The sequence below is a fragment of the Diabrotica virgifera genome, chromosome 10 (genome assembly GCF_917563875.1).
Source record: "Diabrotica virgifera virgifera chromosome 10, PGI_DIABVI_V3a".
Classification (NCBI taxonomy): domain Eukaryota; kingdom Metazoa; phylum Arthropoda; class Insecta; order Coleoptera; family Chrysomelidae; genus Diabrotica; species Diabrotica virgifera.
The window spans coordinates 136,007,795-136,018,667 of record NC_065452.1 but is presented as its reverse complement, the minus strand read 5'-3'; the positions used below and the strand labels follow the sequence as shown (position 1 = coordinate 136,018,667).

Here is a 10,873-nt window from a genome sequence, read left to right as displayed (position 1 = left end):
TAAGATTTACCAAATCTAATCCTGGAACACAAATTTTTATTGTTTGAACAAACAATTAGTTTACTGTTTAAATTGTAAATTGAGTAACAATTTTTCTCAATGTCAAATATTTGTTTCAGACACACTAGTAAATTGTCAATTAATAAAGATAAACACTTTATAACGACAAAATGTTTGGTTATTACTTAAAGATTTAACTACCAATACTTTTGTCACAGAGTTTTGTCTCACAAGAGTTACAAACTTTAAGTAGTAACGGACTCAATTATCGTTGGTTGTTACAGTATAAATACAGTTGCACGTCATTATCTACACTGGCGGATCCAGGGGGGTGTCACGGGGGTCATGACCCTCCCCCCCATAATTGTAAACCCACGTATCCTAGAGTTGGTAAGACTAATGTCCACTTTACATCAAAAATAAATTGAACAAGAAATTGACAAAGTTATTCAAGGCCAAATTTAACATGTACAAAATGTATGGTTTGTAAAAGAAAATGAAGGAATTTGATGGAATAGAACAATTGGATATGTTTTATTTTGTCAAATTTCTTTATTTTCTTTTTATTCACGGCAAAATTGGGTGTTTTGTATAAGTCAAATTTGACCTTGAATAACTTTGTCAATTTCTTGTTGATGTAAAGTGCACTTAAGTGACCTTGCATCAAAGATAGGTAATTAAATCAGCCTCAAGACCCATGACCCCCCCCCCCAAAAAATTTCTGGATCCGCCACTGATTATCTACGTCAGAGATTTAATTCGACATTGTTGCCAAATTAGAAAAAAATCCTGAATTCATTTTAAAACAAATATATCACAATTATTGCAGAAGTGGATTATACAACAAATGAAATTAATATTCAATGTAAATAAATAAAAACATTAGAAATAGAAAACAAGAATTAAGTAATAATCTTACGTTAAAGTAAATAATAAACAATAAATATAATAAAACAAATAGGTACTTATAGTAAATAATAAAAACAAATCTGAACTATCAACACCGCAACTGTCAAATAATTGTTACCAATTTATGCCAAAATGTCACCTTCGTTCGATCGTAGTTAAAGTGCGATCCGAACAAGTGTGCTTTATAAAAACGCTTTATAATCCACTTACACAAATTAAATGAAACAAGTTATGGTGTATTTCTTTAAGTTTACATTAATAGAAATCTTCAAATATTATTTCTACACGTATATAATAAAATATGTCTAGTGGTTGTAATTCCAGTGTACTTGGCCAAATAATTATAAAAAGGAACAGACCTACGACTTAAATATTTTGTGTTGGTATCATGTGACGTCACTTGCTATGATGCGGATGTCGTGCAACTGTATTTATACTGTACGAACCATACATATTTTTATGCCAAGTAAGACAAGGAAGCTGTCATCGCCGAATAATACAAATAGAATAATGATATTTCTTCTATCAATCAGGATCACAAATATATCAATACATCCAAGGCTCCAATACCACAATATCGTTGATATATCTAAGCGATATGTTCTGTTGCTGGTTTTTTCTTCGGGAAGAGGAAATCAATAAACTTCTTGCATAACTCAAAGCCCACAAAACAGGCTGCATTCGCTGGGAAGGCTCTAAGCAGTACAGGCGTAATACCCTTATATAAGGCAAGAGGTCCTTCAGTCTTCATTAATTGTTTGAATACATCTCTAATACCGTTCTTGTATGTACCCTCAGGGGCTAAAAATAGAAAGAATTTAATTTTGAATATTCAGTAAAAATATATACTTCAGCAGTTTATAATGCAGAAAATAAAAACCGAATCCCAGACAAATAACAATGCTTGAATCTACAACTTCAAATGTCACCAAAGAAAATAGAATAGCTAGAAAGAAATGGAATGTGCAAAAGATGAGAGACGCAATAACGCAGAAAAGTACTCGGAAAGCATCACCAACAGAGTAAGGAGTCAAAAATTAAATGAAGAATACTCCGGTCAACTTACGCATCCGAGGCTACAAAAATTACCATCAAGCTGAAAATTGGCAGGATTGTTCAAAATACCATTATAAATGAAATCTAAAAAGTCCTCATAAATAATAAAAGGCCACCAAATATGGGTTTTAGCGATTATCAGCGAAACGGTAAGTTTTATCGTAAAATTAGTTCTAACAAAAAATGTAGATTAGATAATTATCTATAAAAAATGTCTTATTACTTTTTTTCCTGAGAACCACCGTTTTTGAGATATAACGATTCAAAAAGTGGTAATCGTCATAATATGCGCACACGTTTCCACACCATCTTTGAGATAGTGTACTTAGCGCGTTTTTTTAACGTGGTTGCCCCAGTAGGTTTATTCCACAGATCTGTTATGATTCTGTTTAATTTAAAGCTATTTAATAATTGATATTGGCAAGGGTCAAAAATGATAAAAGTTATACAGGGTGTTTCATTAATAATTGTCCATATAGCAACTGGAGAAACCTTAGCACAAAATACGAAGATTTAACCTAAAACACTTAAATAAAATGTGGTTGCTTACTGAGTTACAGGGTGTTTTATCTAAAAATTCAAAAACTATTTTTGCTAGGCATTTTAAAACTATTCGACGTATCCTTTTCATACCTGACAGGAAGTATAGGTACTGTACAAGCTAGTAAATTATGTTAAACAAACGTTTATGGCTATTACCAGAGGCGTACGACGGGGGAAAGTGAACGGTTGACCCTTTCCAAATTCTACGCCACTGGCGAAATTGCTATTTTAGTTCAATTTTTGGATTCTCTAATACTTACTATGAAAATAATATATTCTTCATTCCTAACGATAAGTCATTAGTTTTCGAAATATTTGAAGTTAAAAATGAAACGACACTGTTATTTTGATCAGTGTATTGTGTCGCTTCATTTTTAATTTCAAATATCACGAAAACTAATAATTTTATCGTTACGAATAAAGAGTATATTATTTACATAAAAACTATTGCCAAATCAAAAAATGACAATAAAATAGTAATTTCTTCAGTGGCGTAGAATTTGGGAAGGGTCAACCAGCCACTATCCCCTGTCGTAAGCCTCTGGTAGTAGCTAGAAACGTTTATTTACCTTAATTTATTAGGGTGTACAGTACCTACACTTTCTGCCAAGTATGATAAGGATACGCCAAATAGTTTTAAAGTACTGGGTACAAATAATTTTTAAATTTTAATCATATGAATCATATTATAAATTAATCAAAATAACTGTGCCGTTTCATATTTAACTTCAAATATCTCGAACACTAATGACTTTATCGTTACCAATGAAGAGTATATTATTTACGTAGAAAGTATTGTAGAATCTAAAAATAGCACTAAAATAGTAATTCCCCCAGTGGCGTAGAATTTGAGAAGGGTCAACCATTCACCATCCCCTGTCGTACGCCTCTGGTAGTAGCTAGAAACGTTTGTTTATCATAGTTTAGTAGAATGTCTAGTAATCGCACTTTCTGCCAAGTATGAAAAAGATACGTCAAATAGTTTTAAAATACTGAGCAACAATAGTTTTTAAATTTTTAGATAAAACACCCTGTAACTCAGTAAGGAACCACATTTTATTTAAATGTTTTAGGTTAAATCTTCGTATTTTGTGATAAGGTTTCTCCAGTTACTATATGGACAATAATTAATGAAACACCCTGTATAAAGCGGTATAAATTAAAAAAAAGGGAAATTTATCAAACTGGTTCATAATTTTCTAATACTTCTGCTTCCCTTGTTCTTCTTCTCATTGTTCTTCTTCCTCTTCTTCAGCTTCTAGTTCTTCTTCTTCTTGTTGTTGTTCTTCTTCTTCTTGTTCATCCTGGATGCAAGTAAATTGCCCCAATAATGACACATCGCATGGCTCCTCGATAGAATCAAATGAATCATATCATCAATTGTTGGTGATTCAACATTGGAGCACGACCGGTTTTGACAATTAGTACATGCTACCGAACAAAACAGTCCAACTTTTTTGCAACCACATTTAGCGCTACATCCCTTTTTACAGTTGCAAAAAATTGTGTTCAGGAGTTTTTCCAGCGGAGGTGATAGTAAAGTTTGAATTGGTTCTAATGAGCTGTCAACTAATTTCCATCCCCAGTCTTTTGGATTTAGCTGATAACCAAGCCACACTTGAACTTGGTAATATACCCGAAAAATATGTTGATGACCAGCGGTTGAGGTTGGAGGAAGACAAGGTAATTGCACTTGTTTGTTATTTCGAGTATTTTTAAAGAAAAATGCAAATCGAAACTTATCAAAGCACGTAGTTTTTTTAGGCGCTCCATACATAGACAGAAGAAAGCTAATTCCGTTGGAAATAACTTCTTGTGGAGTTGAATTAGTTTTTATAAAAACTTCAGCACATTCAAGTAAATCTTGATTTTCAAAAATTTTAAAAACAGTCGTTTTACCCCTCCTGAAAAATGCAGATGTCGTATCACAGCCAGTTATTGCGTGTAAAAATAGTATATGATTTTGACATTTTGCAAAAGTAGATAAACTTTTCGATGAATATATTTCCGATTGGTGCTGAGCTTTTCCAGGTTTTAAAAAAAGATAGTTTTTTCGATTGGAGTTCTACCAGTGAGTAATACGAGCAGGTCTACATCTTCACCTACAACAATAGTTGTATTTGTTAAATTGAATTGCTCTATGGCTGTTTCAATTATCATTACGTCAGCATCATTATTAGCTTGTTTTACCGATATATTTTCAGCATTAAACTTATCTTTCAGCTTAAAATGAACCGACATTTGTTGTGAGTATTTGCAAGAAATTTCTGTTGAGTGGTAGATACTGTCATAGATTGATCAAATAAAATATTAGAAGATGAAGATGTTGCTGAAGTTCTACGACGTTGTTCTGCAGCTTTAATATTTCTCGTAAAATCATTATAGCCATCAAATAAAGTTGTCTTTCATTATTATGTTCAAACCCTTCTGAGAAAAGAATAGGTAGGGTGATTAGATTAGTCGACGAACGTGTTTATTCCGACAAAACCCATCTTTACAAATTGAACTAAGGCGCATAAATAAAAAGTATTATTGTAAGGTAATACTTTGTCATATCAATTTACTATTTTTGTTGGGATTTAGCCGTAAAATTCAAATAATTCTTATTATTTTAGCGTTACATTCACTTTGTAAAGATTTTTTTGTTGGCACTGTAATATAATACAGCTTATACATTGTATCCCTCGGTAGATCGCAAGCTGTATAGTAGAAACATTATCATATTTATAATCTTATATTATTATGTGTAATATAAGTTAAGTTGACCGATAGAATATTATGTTTACTTGTATTACAGCTTCAGTGATGTATATACCTGGTGTACTAATACATTTATATTATGACGATTAGAAGTCTTTCAACTCTTTGAATCGTTGTATCTCAAAAACAGTGGCCCTTAGGAAAAAACTATTAAGATATTTTTTATAGATAATTATCTAACCTACATTTTTTGTTAGAACTAATTTTACGATAAAACTTACCGTTTCGCTGAAAATCGCTAAAAACCATATTTGGTGACCTTTGACCCCGCGTAAATTTTTTAGCACGGGTCGGATTTATGAGGACTTTTTAGATTTCATTTATGATGGTATTTTGAACAATCCTGCCAATTTTCAGCTTGATGGTAATTATTCTAGCCTCACTCCTATTTTTGAGTCTAACTAGACCGGTCTAAAGGCAAGAAAAAAATAGGCCCTTCCAGGACCAGAATAAAAGAAGATAGGATAAAGCCCACAGAAAAATGCTTACCCAACGAACTAAATACAACAAGTGTAGAGAATTACCATACAAAGAGAAGGGAAGAAAAGAGGATACACAAAAGAAAGAAACGAAACCACTTAAATAAAGAACTTACAGAAAAGGTTCAGAGAGAAATAATTCAGAGCAGTCTATAAGGAAGTTAACATCAACAGAATATAATTCAAGGTAACTACGGCTCCCGAAGCGAACCATGGCCGGTGAGAGAAACCCTGTCTGCGTAAAGATTAGGTGGGTGTTCGTTCGACCGACGAGAGTGTTTGTCACCGGCCATGTACCGGTCACAAAGATGTATTGACTCGATGGATGGAATACTTTAACTGGGTACTTAATATAGAGGAAAAAATGAAAACATGAAAGACGAAAGAGGTAAGCGAAACAGACAAGAGAGAAGAGGAACCACCAACTATTCTTGAAGTTAAAGACGCAGTTCAAAAACTAGCCGGAAACAAATCACTCGGAATAGATAATCTCCCAGTTCACTATTACTCCGGTCAACTTACACATCCGAGGTTACAAAAATTATCATCAAGCTGAAAATTGGCAGGATTATTCAAAATACCATTATAAATGAAATCTAAAAAGTCCTCATAAATCCGACCTAAGCTAAAAAATTTACGCGGGGTCAAAGGTCACCAAATATAGTTTTTAGCGATTTTCAGCGAAACGGTAAGTTTTATCATAAAATTAGTTCTAACAAAAAATGTAGATTAGATAATTATCTATAAAAAATGTCTTATTACCTTTTTTCTAAGAGCCACCGTTCTTGAGATACAACTATTCAAAAAGTTGTAATCGTCATAATATGCGCACACGTTTCTCGTTTCCACACCACCTTTGATTTTGACGTAGTGTACTGAGCGCGTTTTTTAACGTGGTTTCCCCAGTAGGCCCATTCCACGGATCTGTTATTATTATGTTTAATTTGAAGCTATTGAATAATTGATAGTGGCAAGGGTTAAAAATGATAAAAGTTATAAAACGCGGTATAAATTAAAAAAAAAAAGGAAATTTATCCAACTGGTTCATAATTTTTTAATACTTCTGCTACCTCTTCTCCTTCTTCTTCACCTTCTAGTTCTCCTTCTTCTTGTTCATCCTGGGTGCAAGTAAATTGCCCCAATCATGACACATCGCATGGCTCCTCGACAGAATCAAATTAATCCACAATTGTTGGTGATTCAACATTGGAGCACGACCGGTTGTGGCAATTAGTGCATGCTACCGAACAAAATAGTCAAACTTTTTTGCAACCACATTTAGCGCTACATCCCTTTTTATAGTTGCAAAAAATTGTGTTCAGGAGTTTTTCCGGAGCAGGTGGGAGTAAAGTTTGAATAGGTTCTAATGAACTGTCAACTAATTTCCATCCCCAGTCTTTTGGATCTAGCTGATAACCAAGCCACACTTGAACTTGGTAATATACCCGAAAAAGATGTTGATGAGCAGCCGCTGAGGTTGGAGGAAGACAAGATAATTGCACTTGTTTTTTATTTCGACTATTTTTAAAGAAACATGCATATCGAAACTTATCTAAGCACTTAATTTTTTTAGGCGCTCCATACATAGAGAGAAGAAAGCTAATTCCGTTAGAAACAACTTTTTGTGGAGTTGAATTAGTTTTTTTAAAAACTTCAGCACATTCAAGGAATAACACGTATTTTCACTCCGAAGTAGTACTCAAGACTAATTACCTAATACCTCGAGGGTGTCATCTTCCTGAAGGATTTCGCCACCCAGGAAGATAACGGTGTAATTTGCATAATAGTAAACAAACTAAATTTGCATAAAGTTTATTGTATATTGAAATGTTTATTAGTTAGCAATAAACATTTTGCCTAGAAAGTTGGCTTTCATTATTATGTTCAAACCCTTCTGAGAAAAGAATAGGTAGGGTGATTAGATTAGCCCACGTACCGATAGAACGTGTTTATTCCGACGAAACCCATCTTTACAAATTGAATAAGACACATAATTAAGAAGAATTATTATAAGTTAATAGATACTTTGTCATATCAATTTACTATTTTTGTTGGGAATAAGCCGTAAAATTGAAATAATAATTCTTATTATTTTCGCATTACATTCACTTTGTAAAGATTTTTTTGTTGGCACTGTAATATATACATTGCATCCCTCGGTAGACCGCAAGCTGTATAGTAGAAACATTATCATATTTATAATATCTTATATTATTATGTGTAATTAAGTTAAGTTGACCGATAGAATATTATGGTTACTTGTCTTACAGTTTCAGTGATGTAGGTATATACGTGGTGTACTAATACATATTATGACGATTAGAACTCTTCCAACTCTTTGAATCGTTGTATCTCAAAAACGTTGGCTCTTACGATAAAAAGTATTGAGATATTTTTTATAGATAATTATCTAATCTACATTTTTTGTTAGAACTAATTTTATGATAAAACTTACCGTTTCGCTGAAAATCGCTAAAAACCATATTTGGTGACCTTTGACCCCGCGTAAATTTTTTAGCTCAGGTTGAATTTATGAGGACTTTTTAGATTTCATTTGTGATGGTATTTTGAACAATCCTGCCAATTTTCAGCTTGATGGTAATTCTTGTAACCTCACTCCTATTTTTGAGTCTAACTAGAACGGTCTACATAAAGAAGGTGCCACGATACCATAATGCTACTACAGCAGCTCATAAAAGAAATATGGAATCAGAAATGCCTCCCCAGTGATTGGAATATTGCAGTACTTTGCATCATACACAAATCCACTATGCCACCGCATGGCACCATAATATATAGGACGAATAGGAAAATACCAGGCTGGTTTCAGAGGTAAAAAAACACTGAAATATGGAATATATACTCTCCACATATTTATAGACTGCGTACAACTCTGTCAATAGAAGAGAAATGTTCAGAGCAGTGAGAGAGCTAGGTGTACCAAATCAGTTGGTAAATTAACAGAACTATGACTCAGAGCATTGGCAGCAAAAAACATGAAAATGGTATATTAGGTGCCTAGGAAGTACCAGTACGGAGATACGAATCCCTACCCTTAGGTGATTATAACTACAACAATCATTTATAAAACTAATAAAAAACCTTACCTGTTTGTAATCTGCTTTTTAAAACATCAGCGGGCATGCCAATCAACCAGTTGGATATTCCTGCTGATCCACCAGCCAGAATAGTTCCTAATATACTAATATCCTTTGTTCCATATTCCGTAACGTAGTCCTTAATAGCTTCGTAAGTAAGGAAATACATCCCCGAAGCAGGAACATCTATAAAAAAGTTTTCGTTATTATAATATGTGAAGGGTATAGAATCAAAACTAGCTTTCTCCATCCATGGCCGAAATTGAGTTTTTTATATTTTCTGAATCTGTTTGTTGAACCCTACACGAATCCAGACCTAGTTTGATTAAAAATTAGCTTTATCCAATACAAATTAAATGTTAAAAGTAGACTTTTGAATCAAACCCGTCTTTCTCCTATGACAGTTATGCGTGAAACCCGTCTTTCTCCAACCGACCAATAGGAGGTGTGTAAAGTGAGTGGAGGGGACCCACACAGATATTAACTTTTAATACTAACTATATTGCATAGTTTTTTCTTTTAAAATAAGTAGTATTACAGTAATATTTTTTTTTCTATTCGTAATGGATGTTCAAGTGACTCCTAGAGGACCTGGTAAAAAGGCAAGGAAAATAACCTGTAAGTAAGAAGAAGAAAAAAAACCTGTAAGTTGAGAATGTTACGGTTTTTAGGCATGATCTTCCAAGAACTATACCGTTATTGAAACCGATAAGATCTGTTGTACCACTATCAAGCTAATTACTTTTATTCTATTAAAATCGGCAAGACACAAAAGTTGTAAAATTCCATCTCCCAAAAAGGGAATTGTTTCAAAACTTGCTTTCTCCTAACGAGTTTGTTTCAAAACTTGCTTTCTCCAAAAGTTTGCTTAAAAATTCGCTTTCTCCAGACAAAAATGCCAATTATTTAATTACTGACAAAAGTTGGATTTCACTTATTAGGTAATATCAATTTCTATGGTTAAATGCTATAATAGTCCAGGGTAATAAGGTTTTTCCCATGACACTCGAGCAGCCAGGGTACTGAAGCGTTTTTTCGACAGGTAATACCTATAAGAGCAAATTGTAACTATTTCCTGCGTAGGATCTGGCGGTCATTTTTATTTATAAACAATTAAGTGTCAAAAAATGGCATTTTCCCTTTTTTTTTCAAATCAATGGAAAACAGTGAAACTTATGGATTTTTTAGTACAAATATCTTTGATATTATGGAAAAAGCTTTAAAATGACGTATTACAAAGTTTGATATACTCATTTATTGTTAATATAATTGCGAAAAAAGGTCGGAATTGCAAAAAAAATTAATATCGCAATATCTATTGTAAAAATTAGTATACAGCTTTGAAATTTTTGTCATATAAGGGTTCTTTGGTGCTTAATATGTGATAAAAATTTCAAAGCGATTCATTCAATTGTTTAAATTTTATTCAAATTATTTATCCCAGAGAGCAGTTTTTTTGCAATAACATAAGTCAGAAAAACATGACCTTAGAACCATTCCACAGGTGTCAAATGAAAGAGCATGAGCTATATTTTCAACTTGGTTTAAAAAAAGCGAATAAAAAATGCATTTATTAGTAATAAATAATTATGCAAAAGTATCGTAAATCTTTTCTTATAAACATTTTATTTTGTTATATAAGAAATTATATACAGTATGTCCCTGTAAGTTGTATCCATATGGAAAACTTTTTTATTATTAATTTTACGAAAAAAAGTTATTCTTTATAAAAAGCTCTGCATGGTCCAAAACCTAAGATTTAACCATCAAATATCAAATTTTTTGAATATTATACGAGGTATGTCAAAAAGTTTGAATTTCACTCAAGAGTAAAGTAGCTTTATTTTTCGTAATATTGGAAATTGCTATTATGAAAAGTTGTTTGGAATTAAAAACTATATTCTAATATGCAATTACATCCTTCTAATTGAAAAAAAAATTTTTTTTGAGAAATTATGGATCTCATTATTTTTTCAGTTATTTCAATTCTGATAACTCTTTTATTATTAATTTTACGAAAAAAAGTGA

At 32.5% G+C, this 10,873-nt stretch overlaps 1 protein-coding gene across 1 annotated transcript in view; it reads right to left on the bottom strand.

Moving 5' to 3' along the window:
• The window catches only part of LOC114335086 (congested-like trachea protein), a 60,013-nt gene continuing 49,140 nt past the window's right edge, over positions 1–10,873 (bottom strand). Inside the window, exons 3-4 of the mRNA XM_028285244.2 lie at positions 8,855–9,031; positions 1–1,710 (exon numbers count right to left, since the gene is read on the bottom strand). Of these exons, the coding sequence (XP_028141045.2) occupies positions 1,499–1,710; positions 8,855–9,031 (389 nt within the window). The 3' untranslated portion in view covers positions 1–1,498. The remainder of the gene's footprint in view (positions 1,711–8,854; positions 9,032–10,873) is intronic.